Genomic DNA, 21,236 nt, shown 5'->3' on the forward strand with positions numbered 1-21,236 from the left:
TAGTATTATAAGGATTAAATGAACCAAGGTGCTCTATACACTGTATTATGCAATGCAGTCATACTACTATTATTTTCTTCACAGGGGACTAATTAGCCAGGAAAGCTTTTAAAAAATTCTAATAGGTGGTCAAATTTCCCAGATGCAGTAAGGATTTAAAAATCCAGCTAAAGACACTTGTGAAATTATGTACATATAAGAATAGCGATTACAGAAGTTCCCATTGTGGTGCAGCAGAAATGAATCCAACTAGTATCCATGAGGGTGTGGGTTTGATCCCCGGCCTTGCTCAGTGGGTCTAGGATCTGGTGTTGCCATGGCTGTGGCTTGGCTGGCAGCTGTAGCTTTGATTACATACATATTTTTTTAATGGCAAAGCATTAGAAAGAACTTGAATGTCTAACAATGCGGAATTAGTTAAAATATAGTCCATCCTATAATGAACTATAATTGCTGGCCTTAAAAAAAAAAGCAGAATTCCACTGGGGTGCAGTGGGTTAAGGATCCGATGCTGCAGCTGGGATTCAATCCCTGGCCTGGGAACTTCCACATGCCACAGGTGTGGGACTTAAAAAAAAAAAAGGCACTATTACTTATACTAATAAGAAAGTCATAAAATGTAGCAATAAGTAAAAAACACAGGTGCAAAACAGTCTATAGAGTTTGCTCATATTTGAGCAATAACATGCTTGTGTATATATGAAACATCTCTGAAAAGATACACAATTAGCTCATCACTATTTACCCATTTGTGCTGTCTATACTGTTCCACGTGTTTGTATTACTGAAAAAAAAAATTAAAATCTAACCACAAAGGCTCAAATTATTAATGAAATATGAAAAACAGAATGGGTAATGGCATTATGATCACTATAAAAAGAGCTTCTTTCAAATAAGAAAAAGAAAAGCTTACCAAAAGACAAATGGAGCCAAGGTATGGAATTAGTTCCTCACAAAAGAAATACGCATGGCTAACACATTCTTAAAATGTTCACTTTCCTTAGAAATAAGAAGCAAGCATAAATTGACAGAATATTGTAAATCAGCTATAATAAAAAATTTTTTTAAATAAATTAAACAAAACCAAATACTATCATTTTACCCATCAGAAACTTAAAAAAAAAAAAAAGATTACACTCAAGACTGGAACATGTATATGAAATGGGAATGCTCATGCTTCACTGGTGAGACTTGGCTGTCACCTCTCTAGCCACACACACACACCTTAAAAGCCTTAAAACATGCACACGAAGAATAAACTCGCACACTTTACCTCACCCAGCAATGCACATCCAAGAACTAACATGAGGCAACAAGTACAAAAAGAAATATGTAACAGGGAAACTATTCACTTTTTTTTTGGTTTGTTTGTTTTTGCTATTTCTTGGGCCGCTCCCGCGGCATATGGAGGTTCCCAGGCTAGGGGTCGAATCGGAGCTGCAGCCACCAGCCTATGCCAGAGCCACAGCAACGTGGGATCCGAGCCGTGTCTGTGATCTACACCACAGCTCACGGCAATGCTGGATCCTTAAACCCACTTAGCAAGGGCAGGGACCGAACCCGCAACCTCATGGTTCCTAGTCGGATTCGTTAACCACTGTGCCATGACGGGAACTCCACTTTTTTTTTTTTATCCCTGAAATAATCTACTCAGTTTTAATTATAACAGCAAGTCATGGGAGATAAGTCAGTATTCACCAATGAATGATTAATTAATAAATTATGGTATAACCAAGCAGCTATATAAAAGCTGAGTTTCCAAAGAATTTATAAGAGCATTTAAAAAATGTTCACAGTACATGGGAGAATAAGGATTAGAAAAAGAGAGCAGCATAAACATTCTGATCTCTTTGGCCACAGAAGCCTGGAAAACACAGATACCAAAATGTTAACATTCTGCGGGTAGAGTACAGCGATTTTTTTTTTTTTTTTTTTTTAATTTCTGACTCTTCCCAATTTTTTTTTTTTTTTTGGTAACAAGCATGTATTGCTTTTCCATTGAGAAAATAAATGGTATGTGGAGGGCAAAAAACAAAGACACAAAAATCCAGTTATAATTTTTCATTCTTCTAATTTTTAAACTATGAAGAATCATGATATCTAAGTCTTATGTATGAAAAAATCAAATGTATATTTATTTATTTAATTTTGTCTTTTAGGGCCGCACCCATGGCATATGGAGGATCCCAGGCTAGGGGCTGAATTGGAGCTGTAGCCACTGGCCTACGTCACAGCCATGCCAGATCCGAGCCAGTCTGCAACCTACACCACAGATCATGGCAATGCTGGATCCTTACCCCACTAAGTGAGGTCAGGGATCAAACTTGTGTCCTCATGGATATTAGGTTCATGTCCACTGAGCCATGCTGGGAACTCCAAAAAAATGTAAAGAGACTCTTTTATCTAGTAATAAAAATATTAAATACAAAAGGGTAGAAATATTGCTTTATTTGAGAAACTTACTTCCAAATTACTTTCATGTGTTTTAAAAAGTCCTAAGGAGCATCCAAGAAGAGAACATATACAGCTTCCATAGGAATAAGGACAAAAAAATGGGGTTGATGACTGCCCCAAATGGTATTTCCTAAAGGAAAAAAATGTAATATTTAACCTTTTTTTGAGGCAGGGTAAGTGAACTACACACATCATAAATAAAATTTTCTTACTTTACAAGGAGGAAGGACTGTGATCCTGTTTTTGATGCACATTAAATACAAAATACAAAATCCACAGCTCTGATCAAGATGAGGGGAAAACATCATTCTTCAACATTCCAATTCTCATGCAATGAAATCCAAAGGTCTGTTAAATCCACCTTTTCGATTCATGTACTGCCTATGATGAAAAAAGAAAATTTATTGTTTATTTTAAAAAAAACCTCTTCATTCTTATTAAAAAAGCCAATAATTGACAATGCTTCAGAAACCTATAAACCATTTTTTAAATGGCAAAGTCTAGGGCAAAAAATATTCAAAGTTAAAATCCAAACAGAAGTATGGAAATACACTTTCAAAATTATTTGGGAAGATTCTATAGATAAAAAAACATACAAGTGAAAATGGTATTATTTTAGCTAGTTTAAGGCAAGAGAAAAGTTTCAAAATAGGTATTCATCAAGCAAATTTGATTTCACACTATATATTAGTTCTTCCCTTAAGGACCTTATTTGAAGGTAAATGTACAACAGACTGCTGATGATTCTGGTACCTTTACTCACAGCAGTCTCAAATCACACTACTGATGTTCAAATTAATTGGAATATTAGTCTTTTGTCAGTGATAAAAGTAGAGAAAGGCAATGTTGATGTCTTGACTTTTTGGTTCATTCAGTGAGATTTCAAGTATGGATTGGTTTCTTCTGTGGTATTAATAAAATACACCTATACCTAAACAGAAGGATATTTACATTTAAAAAATCCTTACACAATCAATCTAGATAAGTAATTCAGGAAGAATTCATTTTAAAACCTGTAATTATAATGAAAGTAAAGCCTAAAGACTTGAGGTTATGCTATTTTAAAGAAAGAAGTACCTACAGCCCTAAAACATTTAAGCCAACCACCCTGTCCTACAATAGTTATTAGTTCACATGTAAATTTGAAAAACATCAGAATATAAGCAAGATTAAAACAAGGACAGGAGTTGCGGTGCAACAGGATCAGCAGCATCTCTGCAGCAACAGGACGAAGGTTCAATCTCTGGCCCAGCACAGTGGATTAAAGAATCTGGTGTTGCCATAGCTTCGGCATAGGTCACAACTGCACCTCAAATCAGACCCTTGGCCCAGGAACTCCATAGGCTGCAGGGTGGCCACAAAGAAAGAAAGCAACAACAAGGAATAGTATGGAAACTATTAATAAGGGACTGTATGGAAAACTGCTACATTTCATACAAATATGATTATCCCGTCACAAATTCTTTCCCAAGTATATAATTTATGTTAGTTCAAACATAATAATGGCAACTTTGCATACCTATACTTCCTCTTCTGAGACACATTTATGGCATAGGCATTTACAGAGCCATCCACCTTTTTTCCCTAGAGAAAAATAAGAAACAAAAACCAAAAAAAAAACAAAACAAACAAACAAGAGAAAGGATATAGTAAATGTCCTGATCAAAAAGCTGGGTCCTATAGATACATTTAAATGGTAAGATTCAGGAGTTCCTGTTGTGGCTTAGCCGTAACGAACCCGACTAGAATCTATGAAGAGCAAATTCAATCCCTGATCCCACTCAGTGGGTTAAGGATCTGGCATTGCCAAGGCGTTGCTGTGAGGTGCGGTGTAGGTCACAGATCCAACTCGATCTGGTGTTGCCTCGGCTGTGGCATGGACCCCTAGCCTGGGAACTTCCGTAGGCCTCAGGTGTGGCTCTAAAATAAAATAAAATAAAATGCAACATTTATTTAAGAATGAGATAGCCCAATGAGTGAGGAGTTTCCTGTCGTGGCGCAGTGGCAATGAATCCGGGACTAATATCCATGAGGATGTGGGTTCGATCCCTGGCCTTGCTCAATGGGTAACGATCCTGCGTTGCTGTGGCTGGGACGTAGGCCTCCAGCTGTAGCTCTGATTGGACCCCTAGCCTGGGAACTTCTATATGTTGAGGGTACAGCCCTAAAAAGACAAAAAAAAGAATGAGGTAGCCCAATGAGTGAAAGAATTTTCAGACCCCAATGAACTCCCAAGTGTTATAACTCTCTGTTCACATTTTCATAGTTACATACAAGCAATTAAACCAATATTGAAACCAACAAACACTCATGGTACATATATTATGTACAGCCATGCAGGGAAATAGGGTAGCAGATCCTCACCTTTTCTGATCAAAGAGATCTTCAAAACCAAATATAAGTTATAGATATTTTTTCTAGAAAATTCACATTCATAAAAATTTAACTTGGGACCTTAGCTCAATGCATTCTCAAATCAGTCACCATTTACATCTAAATCCCATTTCTGGCCCAGGCCTTGCAATTTTGATTTTTAAATCAAGAGTCAGAATACAGAATAACAGATGTTAATGTTGTATTACGTGCATCTTGGACTTTTTCATTAATTCCTTTATGGGTTTTTTTTTTTTTTTTTTTTTTTTTTTTTCCTTATGCCATGGCTGCGGCAGCAATGGATCCTTTAACCCACTGTGCCACAGCGGAACTCCCTCTATGGATCTTATGATTCATCCAAATCAACTCATTTTTTTTTTTCTCTCCTCTTTTAGGGCCACAGGTGCAGCATAAGGAAATTCTCAGGCTAGGGGTCAAATCACAGCCGAAGCTGCCAGCCACACACAGCCAAGCAACGCTGGATCCGATACGAATCTGCAACCTATACCACAGCTCAAGGTAACGCTGGATCCTTAACCCACTGAGCAAGACCAAGGATTGAACCTAATCCTCTTGGATACCTGTCAAGGTTCATTTCTGCGGAGCCACAAGGGGAACTCACCACTTTCTGTTCCTCATGCCCGAACTGCTTTCCCAACCCCCATCCAACCTTCAACCAACTGGTTCTTATCCATCCTTCAAGGCCCAGTTCAAATAATCCGCTGCCAGGAAGTGCCTTCTTCTTTAACTCTCACAGAATGTTAACTGTGCTGTCCTCAAAACAGCCTCCATTTCCTACCCCGCATTATCATGATGTATATACATGATATTATTTCCTGAGACTACAAACTCATGTGGAGGGATACGGATGCGAGTAACTTTTGCATTCTCAAATCCTAGGCCACTGCACTTACAGGTGCTTAGAAAATGACTAAATGTATGAACATCACCAGTTAATGCCAATATGCAGGCACACACGTGACCGGCCCCATTACTCACGGGCGTGTACCCTATCTGTGTGGCACATTTGTTTGATGGGGGAGAAAAGGATTCTTATCCACTGGCATACACAGATGAGGTACATACTTGAAGCTGAATGAAAAAAATATATATCTGGTCTTCCTTTTCTATTCCTATCTTTTAGGGCAGGGAAAATACTAGGTGAATTACTTAAGGTGTATTATTTTGACCTCCCAATAGTAGGAGGTAGGCATGTTCTGGAAAGACTGGCTTGGAAAAAAAGTAAATGATATAAATCTTTTTTCAATTACTGATGGCTTGCTGATTTTGAATTTGCAGAGTGCTCTATTCTCATTTGCATGTTGGAAAAGAAAATTACCCATTAATAAATATAACCAAGCTTTGAAACTTGCTAGAATGTTAAAATGGGAGAGAAAATAAGTGACTACACTGGCATATGAAGAGGTTCCAATACAGATTAATGATGAAATATCACAAGATACACATTACTGTAAAATATAAATGGGCTGAGACTTTCTGATAGTCATGGAGCCAAATGCATTTGAATTAAATTAACATCCTTGTAGCTGTCCCCCCAAAATTCTAATTCTAGTAAGAATTCTTTCCTAGTCTTCCAAAAATAGTAACATTTAGTTGTCTTATTCAGAAATATCTTCATTCATCCAATATATGTATTAATAAACCAGTTCACTTATAAAATAGTCTTTGTAATAACAAAGATTCAGTATATTCAAGGAAAAAAACTTGATAAACTGCATGAAGCTCTAAAATGGGGTTCACATAACCATTTGTGAGAACAAGAGCTCACTCTTAATGTTCTCGCCTTAAAACCCCAATCCCTCTAGTACTCCTTCTTAGGTTATACACTGACATTTTAAGAAAAAACCATAGGAGCTCTACATAATCACATCAGTTAGAAAGAAACTCTAATAGCATCTGAGATTATCCCACTCCATTTACATTTAATGGAATACAAGATCAGGGGAAGTGGATTATTTTTGACAACTTCCCTAAAAAATTTCAATTTCCCACTTGCAAAATGAAAAGGACTTAAAATTCTGTAAGAGAGTTTTAGAAATACATGTTCTCCCTCTCCACACACCCTCTCCCTGTCTATCCTTATTAGCTTCCTCTCTCTATCCTCCCTTCTCCCTTCATTCAATTTCCTCTCCCCCTCATCTCCCCTTTTGCCCTATTTCTCTCTTCCACCTGCCTTCCTCCCTCCCATCCCAGCCCTCTCTTCATCTCCTTCTCCACGATTCCTCCCCCTTCCCTGCCCCACTTCCTTATTCTCTTCAATATGAAGACCTGGGCTAGAGAGCTCTCACTCTCCAATCAGGCCCTCTTCCAGCAATGCGAGAAGTATGCAGCTAGGCCACACATCTTTATTTGGCAGCTGCATTTCATTTCTGTCTCACAGCACTGCCCCTTCCTATAATCCTTTCTCAGTTAACGCTATCGGCTTGACACCTCAGAGTCATCACCTGACTACTCAACCTCACTCCCACCACCAACTGGCTCCTGAATGGTTCTCAATATTGCAGCCCCCTTCGAAGTTCAGGCCTTCATTATATCTTTCACTGCATGGTTCTGACTGAGCAGTTCTCCCAGCCTCCCATGTGTCCTCCATGATGCCCCAGGTCATTTTTCTAAAACACACATTTAATCTGTTACTCCCTTGCTTAAAAACCATTACTTTCTCTTATCATCTTAAGAATCAATTCTAGGAGTTCCCTGGTGGCCAAGTGGTTAAGGATCTGGCATTGTCACTGCCATGGCAAGGGTTCAATCCCTGGCCTGTAAACTTCTACGTGTACCACTAAAGCAAATAAATAAAATAAATAAATCAAATATATAATCAACTCTAAATTCCTAAGCACGTCTAAGGGTATCAAAAGCCTTTGGTCAGTTGTTTCCGCCTTTATTTCCAGCCTTATTCACAGTCATAGTCACAGCCCATCAACAACCTTTTACAAGTCCATGAATTTGAAATCCCCACAATACGCCATGCTATTGCTCCTTCATGCCTACATGACATCTTTAGAAGGTTTTCCCTCTACTTCAAATGATCTTTCTCCTGATCACCTCTACTGGCCCTTAAAAATCTAGTGCAAACATCCCAGGCAAATACTCCCTGAATTCCAATGGCAGTTTACCATTTCCTTCTCTTTGCTTTCATGTATTCTTCACACAAATTGTTACTATCTTCTAATGGAATAAACTTGTAGCAGTGGAAGAAATTACAAGTGACAGTAAAAGAACAAGGAAAAATGGGATAGTCATAATACATTAATTCAAGTAAGACTACCTAAGTGGCTACACGTTTTACTTACTTTTGTAGAGTCAAAGGAGGCAAATCCCATTAACTTCATCATTTCTATTTCTTCCTCTGTTTTGCCCTCTAAGTCTTCCTCTACAAAAAAAAAAAAGTGATAAAATTTTAAACTCTATCATTATATATATATAAAAACAGAGGCAACAATAGATTAACAGTCGTTCCAGCTTACCAGCAGAGACTACACTAGACAATTATCTAAAGACTTGAGTTTTAATTAAACTCTTCAATTTGGATAGAATATAATTTAAGGTGCAAGAAAGTATTATGCTCTCTATCCTCTATTGTAAGAGACTGCTTAAAAGGATATGCTTGGAGCCTTTAGGCAGGACCACCTTTATGTTATTTATTTATATTTTTAGGGCAACACCCACAGCATATGGAGGTTCCCAGGTTAGGGGTCTAATCAGAGCTGTAGCCACCAGCCTACGCCACAGCCACAGCAACTCAGGATCCGAGCTTTGTCTCCAACCTACCCCATAGCTCATGGCAATGCCAGATCCTTAACCCACTGAGAGAGGCCAGGGATAGAACTCACATCCTCATGGATACTAGTTGGGTTTATTAACCGCTGAGCCACAATGGGAACTCCAGGACTACCTTTAATATCAGACAGGACACTAATCTTCAAGGTACTTTCAAAACAGAATATGCTCATGTTTTTAACTGTCCTTCCTGTGTCAGGAACATCAGATAACCAACAACTAAAGTACAACTGAAACAAAATCTTGGAGTTCCCATTATGGCTCAGCATGTTAAGAATCTGACTAGCATCCATGAAGACTCAGGTTCAATCCCTGGCCTTGCTCAGTGGGTTAAGGATCAGCATTGCTGTGAGCTTTGGCGTAGGTCGCAGATGTGGCTTGGATCTGGAGTTGCTGTGGCTGTGGCGTAAGCCAGCCGCTGCAACTCCAATCTGGCCCCTAGCCTGGGAACTTCCATATGCTGCAGGTATAGCCCTAAAAAGAAAAAAAAAAAAATTACAAAAAAAAAAGGACACTGTTTAACTTTTAACAATTCTCTCTTAAAAAAAACTCAAAACCACATGCAATGAAACATAAAAAATAGTGTTCCAAAATTATACTTTTATAATTTTATCACAACTGAAGTTATCTATAAAAGGCTATACCTTTCCTACAGTAATTTATCTAAAATTGTTACCAGTAATCTGACGTTCTTTGCTCTTTATTTCTTTTGTTTCTTTCTTTTCTTCGTCTCTTCTTTCTTTCAGTCGAGAAGGGGAGGGAGATGTGGATCTATGTCGCCTTGGAGACCTAATATTTAACAGATAAAGATGTCAGAAGCAGAGACATACTTGTAAGTAAGTTTCTCAAGTAAAGCAGTATTTCTGCCCTTTTGTATTTAATATTTTTATTAATAGACAAAAGAGTCTCTATACATTTTCTTAGAGTTCCTGTCATGGCTCAGTGGAAATGAATCTTACTAATATCCATGAGGACGCAAGTTTGATCCCTGGCCTCGCTCAGTGGGTTAAGGATCCAGCATTGCCATGAGCTGTGGTGTAAGGTGCAGATGTGGCTTGTGCTGATGAGCACAGAATACATGAATACCTGAAAAGTAAAGGCTCTCCAGAGCAGGAAATTTGCTCCCCAAAGCAGGATGAGGAAGAAGGTTCTGCCTAGAGCTTGACTGTTAACAAAATTATTTACTGGTTAACATCAATTACACTCAGTATAGCTAGGCTAAAAAAATTTTTTGCGAGGCAGAAAAAATTAACTGTTTCTAACAATTGCACACAAACACACAAAAAGTATTTTTTTCCTGATCTTAAGAATCAGATTCCTAGAGTTCCTGTCCTGGCTCAGTGGTTAACGAATCCGACTAGGAACCATGAGGTTGCGGGTTTGATCCCTGGCCTTGCTCAGTGGGTTAAGGATCCAGCGTTGCCGTGAGCTGTGGTCGCAGACGCGGCTCTCGGATCCCGAGTTGCTGTGGCTCTGGTGTAGGCCAGTGGCTACAGCTCCAATTTGACCCCTTGCCTGGGAACCTCCATATGCTTTGGGAAGTGGCCCTAGAAAAGACAAAAAAAAAAAAAAAAATCAGAATCCATTTCTAAGTTTCATCCAAGCTCTCACATTCTTTTTTTTTTTTTGGCTTTTTAGGGCTGCACCCTGTGGCATGTGGAGGTTCCCAGGCTAGGGATCCAATCAGAGCTATGGCTGCCCGCCTACACCACAACATCCGATACGAGCCACAACTGCAAACTACACCACAGCTCATTGGCAACGCCAGATCCTTAACCCACTGAGCAAGGCCAGGGATCAAACCCGAAACCTCGTGGTTCCTAGTTGGATTCCTTTCATTTCCACTGCATCACAAGAGGAACTTCAGCTCTCACAATTCTTTTTTTTTTTTTCTTTTTTTTTTGTTGTTGTTGTTGCTATTTCTTGGGCTGCTCCGCGGCATATGGAGGTTCCCAGGCTAGGGGTCGAATCGGAGCTATAGCCACCGGCCTACGCCAGAGCCACAGCAACTTGGGATCCGAGCCGTGCCTGCAACCTACACCACAGCTCACTGCAATGCCGGATCGTCAACCCACTGAGTAAGGGCAGGGACCGAACCCGCAACCTCATGGTTCCTAGTCGGATTCGTTAACCACTGCGCCACGACGGAACTCCTCTCACAATTCTTGATTACATAATTGAATAAACCATTATCACGAAAAGTTAATAAAAAATAAGATTAAAGGACAAACACATCTCTTACTCTTGCCAAGCTAAGTGCTTGCTATGTGCTTTTAGTCTATTTTTTCTCATTTACTCCTCAAGGCAACTCTACTATGTGGAATGTTATCCCCCCCCCCATTTTACAAATGGGATTGTGAGGTTTAGAATAAACCTCATAGGATGAAGTTCCCTTCATTTCAGGAAATTAAGTCCCTTTATAAGTGATACAAACAAAGTTAAGGGCAGTGAATACTTACGCAGTTGCGTGAGACTTGCGGTAAAACTTCTGATAATTTTCTGCACTTACCTGGAACGTCTTCTGTGGGGGGAACGAGAGCGGCTCCTTCTCCGATCTCGCTCGCGGGACCGGGACCTTTCTCGGCGCCTGCGTTCTCTCTCCCGGGATGTGGACCGGGATCTCCTACGCTCTAACACAAACACACAAAATTGCAGAGTCAAAAATTACTTCAAACACCTATAGCTGCGTCATCCAACGGAACTATCATGTGAGCCACTTTTAGTTGTCACATTAAAAAAGTAAAAAAGACACTGACAAAATTAATTTTAACAGTATATATTTAACACAATATAGTCAAACTATTATCATTTACATGTACTGTTACAAAGAAATATTAGATATTTTATATTTTTTCCCTGCACTAAATCAAGGAAATCTGGTGTGTATTCTACACTTAAAAACAGGAGTTCTCAATTCAGATTGAGATCATGTTAACTTTTAAGATCAAATCTGATTAGTTGAACAAGGGGACAGAGCCAAGGGCCTAAGTGAGATCTCCCGATCGAAGTCTCGGCTTCTCTACCCCTTTGTGGGGACGGGGGCCAGAAGACATTACGAAGTGAGCTCCCTGCACAAAAACTCCCAAACAACGATTTCCCTATAAACTGGAAAGGAAACACTGAGCATCGAAGAACCTGGCGGTTACCATACGCTGAGTGTTACGGAGTGTGTCATCAATTTTCACGGCAGTTTTTAAAAATAGTGTTACCCACCCACCCCACCCCCATGTCTAATTATTACTGGAATTCGGACACAGGAAGATTGGACGGTTTGCATTCGGCCACTTACAAATCAAGGGAAACATGGTCTGATTCTAAATGCCCCAGCCACACGACAATAAAGGTTACTGTACGAGGCTGACAAAGTCTCGGCCAAACCCTAACTTTGGAATAAAACTGCCTTCAAACCGGAGGGTTGAAGCGTGTAGGGCCCGGGTCTTCGTTCCCCCATCTACCTCCGCTCTTCTCCTCAGGAAGAAAGGGTCGCCTCCTCTGCTGCCCCTAAACTGGGGGGAAAGGGGGAACAGGTCTCCAGCGGAGCCCCAGATCCTAAAAAGTGCTTCTGGACTTACCCCTCCGCGGAGAGCGGCTGCGGCTGCGACCCATTCGGAGTCCTCTTCCACCTCACACCGCCCCGGAAACGACTTTGCAACTTCCGGGGGGCCCGGAACTGACCTTTCACCGCCGACTGGAAAACGACAAACGACTCGCCAGGGTTCCGGTTTCTAAAGCCTGGAGGCGGTAGTGAGCTTGTTGTGACTCTAGCGGCTACGCCGCGACGCTCCCTCTCACAGTGTAGGGATTCAGTTGAGAACAGAGTTGGCATCTCTCTCCCTCCAACCCCCCTTTTCGCGGTGGCTTCCCCATCTTCTCTGTGGGCCTTAAACTATGCTACCTGATGCTGTTACAGAAATGTCTGGGAAGGGCTGTATATAAACCACACTAACACAGACCTCATTTTCCCTCATTTTCCTTTGCAACTGTCTTGTCCACATGCATATTTCATATCAGACCAATTCTAAATATTGCACGTACAAACAGTTTAAGTCCACACGGGGAAACACTAGGGTGGATCAGGTGGCAGAGAAGCAAAGGGAAAGAAAACATGGGTGAGAGCTTTTATTGAGTTTTGTGGGAAGGAATAGCAGAGGCAGGCATGTTAGCTAAACAGGTTTACGATTACTAATTTGAATAATTTCAGCGGGCCTTGGGATGTAGGGGCTGTCCGATGCCTATACTCCCGAGTTTGGCAGGGAAGGTGGGTTGCTGAGTACAGGCTTTCCACTGGCTAGTCTGCATATGAAAGGCACGGTCAGAAGGAAATCTTTTGCTGTCTCTGGGAATTAGCTGGCCCCAGGAAGGGCAGTCTCAGCAATGCCCTAGATGACAAAACACCAGAAAAAAATTAAAAAGGTATGATTAATAAAATTATTCATACAAATATTACACACCTATGTACCAGAGTATTAATCAGTGCAAAAGACACAAGTCAGCTCTTGACTAGGGTGCAGTCAAGTGAGGGATACAAACAAGTATAGTGTCAAGATGCATTGATGGGGCTGATCAAGATATTATGTGTACATAATAGGGGTACCTGCTTTGAGGGGGAGGGTTGTCAAGAAAAGTTTCCAGGGGGAAATGATGTTCAAACAAGACCTTAAGGTTGAAATACCAATTAGTCAGGTAAAATGGGGTGACTTCTGTGGTGGGGACAGGTGTAAGATTATCCAGGCAGAGATTGCAGGTGCCAGGGCAAGAGGCAAGGGAGAGGACAGGCTGAAAGTAAAGAACTAAAGTATGGCAGCTACCTAGGGAGCAAGGAGGGAAAGGTAGAGGCTAGAAGCCTCGTGAGCTACGGTAAAGAATTACCCTGAGGCAAAAGCAATTGAGAGCCTTTTAAGGGTTTTGAGGATGAGAGGGAATCACAACTGAGTTTATTCAGAGGATACTTTGTGTAATGTGGAGTTTTCACTAGAGGGGAAAACACATAGGGAAGAAGGTACAATAATCTATATTGGAAATTACAGTGGCCTGTACTAAAATGGTACCAATTGGTAAGGTGGAAAATGGCTGAATTTGAGAAATAATTGGTAAAACTGGGAAAACTTGGTCATTTTTTGATGCAGAGGATGAAGGAATTAGGATTCAAGCATAATGTCCGGGTTTCTGGTTTGTGAAACTGGGTAGATGGCAGCATCATTTACTAAAATAAGGCATATACATTTGGAGAAAGGAGCTATGTTCAGATCTGGACGTGCCCCTTTGAATACCAAAAAGGAGATGCCAAGTAGATGTGCCTGGAAGAAAGATCTAGGCATTAGGGAACCACTGACTGAAACCATCCGCCCTTGGCCAGGAATGATAATCTTTTGCATGAGGTGTCTTACAACAGGAGGTCCCAATTAGTAACAAGGTGCTGTGGCCAAAAACTAACTAGGAGAATTCAGGAAGGGCCGTAAGGAGGAAGGAGATGCCAGCCCATAATGTGTCCAGCCAACCTCCTAGAAACCTTCATGCTGGAATCCATCTTGACTGACACGCCACCAGGAAGGGCCTTGAGTTGGATCAAATTATAGGCACAAGCAGGTTGATGGGCCAGAGGCAACCTGGAAACCAACCCAACTTCCATGAAACCTGAGACTGTGAGCTATATGGCAGAGCAGATCCCGAGTTCCCTTACACCTGCTGCTCCCATTTGACTACCCCTTTCCAATGAAGTCTTTTGGTTTGTCAAAACATGTGACTCCTAGGACAATTCATATCAAGTATTATACAAGAGCTCACTCTCCAGCCCTGGAAAGTGTCCCCCTTCTGGTAACATACGTTGTAACTACAGAGAAAAAAAAAAAAAATCATCAGAATACAGAAGTTCATTTGAAGCCACAAGAGTACATGAAACCACCCAAGGGAGACTAAGGAGAGAAAAGGGCCTGGAGACAAAGGAAGAATCCTAAAAGGAGACTAAGGAATAGTCAGAGAAACAGAAGGAAAACCCATTAAGTGTGGTATCAGAGAAGTTTTAAGAGAAGGCTTTTTTGTCTTTTTAGGGCCACACCTGTGGCACATGGAGGTTCCCAGTCTAGGAGTCAAATCAGACCTACAGCTGCTGGCCTCACACCAACATCGGATACTTAACTCACTGAGCAAAGCCAGGGATCAAACCTGTGGCCTCATGAATGTCAGTCAAATTTGTTTCCACTGAGCCATGACAGGAACTTCAAGAGAAGGCTGCTTTTTAAGGAGAGCAAAGTGGTTAATTTTAAATGAAACAAACAAAAAAAAACATCTAATATAAAGGCATTAGCAACGAACTTTTTGACTCAGGAAGTTTTAGTGGAGTTGAATTGTGAAAGGCTTTTGCAGTGAAAACAGAATATGCAGAACCATCTTGAGAAGTTTGGCTTTATGCAGGGCAAAATACAGCAGTAGTAGAGGTAAATGTGTAAGGCTTTTTGAAGATGGGAGAAACTTAAGCACATGTAACTATTGGTGTGAATGGGTCAGTATTGGGGGGGGAGAAAAAAGTACAGAAGAGAAAGAAAAAACAAAGGGGTAAGTCTCCTAAAGGGACAGCCCTAAGATTAACCATAGCTGGGAAAAGAAATGCTGTCTCCAAGTAGCTCCTCCCCTTAAAGATGTGGGATGTGTTCTGTCAGGGCTTCCCCCGCCTTTTTTTTTTTTTGGCTGCACCCATTACAAGTGGAAACTCCTTGGCCAGAGACTGAACCCATGCCTCAGCAGCGACCTGAGCCACAAGACACCGGATCCTTAACCTGCTGTGCCAGTGGGAACTTCTGTGAGGGCTTCTTTATTTAGTGATCAAGTTGCTTTCTTACTAGGATGTAGATTATCCAGCACTGTATACTTTTAGCCCTGTATCTAGAAGAAAAATCCTGTTTCCAATACAAGGTTTGATGTTCCCTCATTTTAATGGCCACTTTAGTGGATTCTGAGTTGGGGTAGGGCTGGGGTACCATCAACATTTGCGATCACACTTGCTTACAAGTTCCCTCTCCAACCAGACAGCAATTTTTCAATAAAGGCAAATTGTAAAGTATGTATATGTTTAACATAAGAATTAACATTAACCACCTGTGATTCCTGCAAATGTACTATTTCCAGCCTTGGTTAAATGTTTTACTGTTGCTAGTCCTACTTCATATAAAATCACCAGATTTTATAAAACTATCCTACTTTATCATTGCAAATGGATGCATGCTGTTGAGTCCATAATTTCTCCACCTAATTAGATGTAGTCTTATCACTAGTTAACACTGACTGATGATGTTTTAGGATTTTTTTGCTTTTGCATCCCTGTACCATGGACCTTGGGAAGAATCACAAACTCTGTGGTTGGGAGGAAGTGGTACTATGACTTTTGTTTTTTAATGTAGTCAAGTAATTTAGGTACACATTGCTTGACCTTATGATTCGACATACTGTTTCAGCTAAGTGACTATCATTTGCACCCCTGGCTCTATTATCCTTTCCATTTTTTACACAGGTTCATCTTTAAGGGAATAAAACTTCCAACATAGTTTCAACACAGGCAGTCTAATATCCTAGATCAACTGCATTCAGAAAGAACTTTCTGTAATGATGGAAATATTCTATACTGGCCCTAGTACAATAGCCATTAGATACCTTGTGGTTAACTAAGCACTTACAGTGTGTCTAATGCGATTAAGGAAGTAAATTTGAAATTTTATCTAACTTTAGATAACCACAGTTACTCTTGGTAACCCTATTTTTGCATTTGATGTTGTGAACTATTAATTAATGATGGTAATCAATCCTACTGAAAGACTGAAATGTGATAGTGCTGGCTGCTATACACTTGGTAAAAAAGCTAATGACTGCCATTGTTCATTTAATTTTGCCTACATTGCTAAATTTCAAGCTAGATCTATTTAAGAAAAAAAAAAAAAGGTACACTTACATCCATCTTTCATAATTTTGCATTTAGAACATTTTCTCTTAAGGACCTCTTCTTTACTGATAGCCAAGTAATTACTAGAGGGTAAATATTGTTTTCTAGCCTCTGCAGGCTTAAAAAAAGGCTTGGCGAACATTATAAGGCAAAAGGTGACAAACACAAAAGTTTTCATATGTAATGGTTTATGATACTTTAGCTGGCAATTTTAATACTTTATTGAAAATATTCCAAGTAAAAAGAATGAAAAGTATGCAAACATTAAAGTGTTTGGTAAGAAAACAAAAGCCGATCTTTACTATCAATGTGAAGTACTAGCTGACAATTATCAATTTCTCCAATGAGAACACAGCTTACTTGTGACTGAAGAAATAATTATTTTATGAATGACATAAGCAACGTGGCCAAGGAAAGAATCAATGGACAGGAACCATATGTAATTCCAATTTGATTGACTCATATAAGTGAAATGAAGTAATTTTTTACTAATATACTCGAATTTTATCTTTACTCCCAAGGTTTGTAAAACTTCAATTATTCAAATAATTCAATTTAAGATTGGTATTTATATCTTTAAATACGTAAAGGTAAGGAATCTCTGATGTTATAGTAAGACAGTAAAAAAACAAAAGCATCTCTTGAAAGAGATATAATTATAGCCAAATACAAAAACAAGAAATGCAGCCTCTTGATAAGCCAAATTATTGTATTAAAACACCTAAACTACAGTTCTGGGGGTGGAGATAAGGGAGACATTCAAAAGCTTCCTTTAAATTCCCCATGAGGATGAATTTTGAAAGGACAAAAGTGACTTATGAATCTGTGGACGTATCACAAGGGAAGAAAAACTAGCAATAAATTATAAAAGCTAAATCTAATTGGAACAAAAATCTAAATTGAAAAAAATTTCTGGCTTCCACCAAGGCTTTTTTTCCTTCATTTTATATAATAGCTTATTTATTCTTTTTCCAAATGGGTATTTCTTACTTGTACAGATACATAAAGGTATTTCCAATTCTTAAAACATACTAAAAATAGACATTAACCACAAAAAGCACTATGACTTGAAAGATAATGAGCATGGCTATTTTTGAAATAGCAATAAACAGAAGCAGTCAACATATATAAATCATGACAAATGTACACCTCATTTTGATAAAAATAAGTTCTATTTGTACATTAATGCTTTATTATCAGCTTCTGTATGATATCCTCCAACCTTATTTACATTTACTATGAGATTTCTAATAGCATGTATAACTTAAAGGCACTCAATTCAGAGGTTATAGAGTCCTGAGCTTAAGTAGAAAATAGGATTCCCAACTAAAATTTGAACATAAATAATTCTAAAGATCATAGAATATGGAAATGTTTAAAGTATAATATCTGGTCCATAAATAATCTATGACCTTATAATAAAATTGTACAGAATGTCAAAGAAAAGGCCATGTAAGGCAAAAGAATATCCTCAGATTCCCGGCACCACCACTCCCAAGTGCATTTGAAAGTCTGAAGCTGATTTTTTTGTTGTTAAAATCCTAAGAAAGCTAAATAAAAAGCAAAATACAATAGTATGGAAATGCTTAAGTTAAATAAAAAGTTCCTCAGCTTAGTCTTCAAAACTGTGAAAAAAAATTTAATGATTAAAAACATATATAGATTAGAAGAATATTGGACTAGGAGGAGGAATCATAAAGAGCAGTTGAAAAAAATTAAAGGACAGCTTTAAATGCACTAATTGAAACAGTATTTATAATTGGCCAAATTACTCCTTTAGCATTTTTTAAACCAAATAAAAATAAAACTTATAGATGGATAACTGAAGTTTACTAACATTAGGTAGGAGGATCAAAGTTCAAGCTAAAAATTAAACCTATATTTGGTTGCAGAGAATTGTGAAATTTACCTACAGCAATTTTCTACTGATGTCAAATTAAAAAGCATGAATCAACAACATCTTTATAACAGAAATGGTTTGACAGACATTTTCTTGGCTTTAAAATGTTTTTTCACATATGCATAGAAATGTAATGATGATCAGAATAGTCTTCTGTATTATCTGCACAGTTCATAAGGCCTTTGTCATTATTAGTCACCTTAGATGTGAATATCAGTAGGGCCATTAAATTAAAGCTGGCCAAACAAGTTTTCAAAGTGCTACTGCTTCCAACTGATGGGATCCTCAGTTTTCTGGATTTTCTGGATGACGATTATTTTCAGTTCTTTTTTCAGGCGATATATACAGGAAGTTACAACAGATATATAAAGGGAAGATCAGAAGCCTGCTGTCCAAGTTCATCACTACTTGTTCCTATAAAACAAATTTATAGCTTTAATGGTAATAGTAATATTATAAAAATAAAACAAAGACCTAAGCTGTTGAAATGAAGGTTAGTATGGTGGTTCAAAGCTTGCATCTGGAGTCTCAGAGTCACTGCTCAAACCTCCAAACTCCCACCCACTAACTGTGTGGTTTTTGGCAAGTTACTGAACTTATTAACTGCAGCTTCTTCACTGTAAAAGGAGACATTAAGAGTACCCACCTCACAGGATTACACTGAGGATTAAATGAGACAATAGAGCACAAAGAGGGCTCATTCATAGTTGTTCCTATAATTCAAATAGCAGGAAAAATTGCTACTGTAAATCAAGGTGCCCAAGTTAGAAAATCAGGTACTATTGCTGACTATCTTCCTCACCCCCACTCATACTTGTGCACCATATTCTTTCAATTGCACCCCTTTATTTCTAGAACCCATCAACATTTCTGCATCTCTACTGCTACCTTCCTTAAGTTAAGGTTCTCATCATTTCTGATTTGGATTATAGCAATAGCTTCTAAACTCTTCTCGCCATTAGCATGTGTCTAATCCTTCTTACACATTTCTGGAGATCCTTTTATAATGCAAATCTAGTTGGTAGAGTCCTGTAAGATGAGTTTTAAAATAAATATATAAAAATCACTAGCCTTCTTAATATGTCATCAAAAACTATTACGAAAAGATTCATTTCATATGAACAATTAAAATATAAAATACTTAGCATTATACTTCCAGGAAACACAGGAATAATATGGGGGAACACTAAATTTTAGAGACTTAAGAGACCTGACTAAATGTAGAAAATATCATACTGTAGAAGGGAAGATATCAATTTCCCACAAATTACTCTGTATTTAACAGTATACAGGGGTTCCTGTTGTGGCTCAGCAGGTTAAGGACCTGATGTCTCTATGAAGATGTGGGTTTGTTTGATCCCTGGCCTTGCTCAGTGGGTTGAGAATCTCAATTGCTGTGGCTGTGGCGTAGGCTGGCAGCTACGGCTCTGATTCAACCCCTAGCCTGGGAGCTTCCATACGCCACAGGTGTGGCCCTAAAAAGACAAAATGAAAGAAAACAACAGCAACAAAAAAAACCCTCCCAATATATAGCAAAACCCTCATAGGATTTTTTGAAAGGAAACTTGAGAAAATGATTCTTTACCTCATACAGAAGAATAATCATGCACAAAGAACCCAGGGATTTTTTTTTGAGAAGATGAGCTTGATGAAGATGAGTTTCCATTACTGGTATTAAAATTCTTTTTTTAAAGTGAGTCTAAGAGTTTCCATCATGGCTCAGCAGTAAACAAATTTGACTAGTATTCATGAGGACTTGAGTTTGATCCCTGGCCTTGCTCAGTGGGTTAAGGATCCAGCATTGGTGTGAGTCTCAGATGTGGCTCGGATCCAGTGTTGCTGTGGCTATGGCTAGGCCAGTGGCTGCAGCTCTGATTTGACCCCCAACCTGGGAACTTCCATATGCCACGGGTAAGGCCTTAAAAAGCCAAAAAATAAAAATAAAAACAAAGTGAGTCTAAAAGTTCCCTGGTGGCTCAGTGGGATCCATCCAGCATTGTCAGCACTGTAGTTCAGGTTCATGTCCCCGGGAACTTTTGCATGCTGTGGGTGCAGCCAAATAAATAAATAAAGTCTAATTAAAACAAAGTATTACTGATTGTCTCCACAATAAAATTAGTAAACTTAACAGAAATAAAACCAAGTATACAAGGACTTAGTATATGATAAAAATGGCATTTCTAATACATTGATATATCTGATACATTTCATTTGTATCAGCAAAATACTCCAATGAAAAAATTAAATAAAAAGTAGAAAAAAGCCCAAATGGCTGTTTATGTAATCCCAGTTAGAAGGCCTAAATATCACATCTACCACATCAAAAGAAGAATTCATTAAAAGGAGAGACAGATTGTTTCATGAAGGTTGAAAGACAAATGACCAAAATGGGAAAAGTACAGCATATCACAAATGTTATTATTATTATTCTTTTCTTTGTTTTGTTTTTGGTTTCTTTTTGTTTTTGGCTGTACACACAGCATACAGAAGTTCCCGGGCCAGGGATAGAATTTCTGCCAGTTATAACCAGAGCCACAGCAGTGACAATGCTGGATCCTTAACCTGCTGAGCCACAAGAGAATTCCCAAATGTTATTATTCTTAATACATAAAATTAATAAGAAAAATACCCTTGTTAATTAAAAAGCAGAATTATCAATTTATATATATTTAATAAGTATAATAAAAAACCCGACCATATCAGAAACCAAAAGATGAAAATTAAGGAGTTCCCATTGTGGCGCAGTGGTTAACGAATCCAACTAGGAACCATGAGGTT

At 38.8% G+C, this 21,236-nt stretch overlaps 2 protein-coding genes across 3 annotated transcripts in view; both read right to left on the minus strand.

Moving 5' to 3' along the window:
• On the minus strand, positions 2,427-12,323 carry SNRNP27 (small nuclear ribonucleoprotein U4/U6.U5 subunit 27). 2 transcript variants are annotated; one of them, XR_302386.3, is made up of 7 exons: positions 12,201-12,323; positions 11,138-11,258; positions 9,305-9,417; positions 8,142-8,221; positions 3,974-4,038; positions 2,667-2,835; positions 2,428-2,584 (listed from the first exon to the last, which is right to left on the minus strand). XR_302386.3 is itself a non-coding variant. In XM_003481192.4 (6 exons), exons 1-6 carry the CDS (start codon positions 12,232-12,234, stop codon positions 2,781-2,783), a joined length of 468 nt encoding a protein of 155 aa, XP_003481240.1. In that variant the 5' UTR covers positions 12,235-12,323; the 3' UTR covers positions 2,427-2,780. The 2 variants fall into 2 exon arrangements, 1 of the variants encoding a protein (XP_003481240.1); XM_003481192.4 differs by having other exon boundaries at positions 2,427-2,835.
• GMCL1 (germ cell-less, spermatogenesis associated 1) overlaps positions 16,726-21,236 on the minus strand; it is a 49,271-nt gene continuing 44,760 nt past the window's right edge. Inside the window, exon 15 of the mRNA XM_021088403.1 lies at positions 16,726-18,872. Within this exon, the coding sequence (XP_020944062.1) occupies positions 18,744-18,872 (129 nt within the window). The 3' untranslated portion in view covers positions 16,726-18,743. The remainder of the gene's footprint in view (positions 18,873-21,236) is intronic.

Source organism: Sus scrofa, chromosome 3 (genome assembly GCF_000003025.6).
Source record: "Sus scrofa isolate TJ Tabasco breed Duroc chromosome 3, Sscrofa11.1, whole genome shotgun sequence".
Taxonomy (NCBI): domain Eukaryota; kingdom Metazoa; phylum Chordata; class Mammalia; order Artiodactyla; family Suidae; genus Sus; species Sus scrofa.

Coding starts and splice junctions, on each gene's coding strand:
- SNRNP27 (XM_003481192.4), bottom strand. CDS start 12,234: ATGGGTCGCAGCCGCAGCCGCTCTCCGCGGAGGG. Junction 11,259..12,200: donor CAGCCGCTCTCCGCGGAGGG/GTAAGTCCAGAA, acceptor TGTTTGTGTTAG/AGCGTAGGAGATCCCGGTCC. Junction 4,039..8,141: donor CCTCCTTTGACTCTACAAAA/GTAAGTAAAACG, acceptor ATTTTTCTCTAG/GGAAAAAAGGTGGATGGCTC.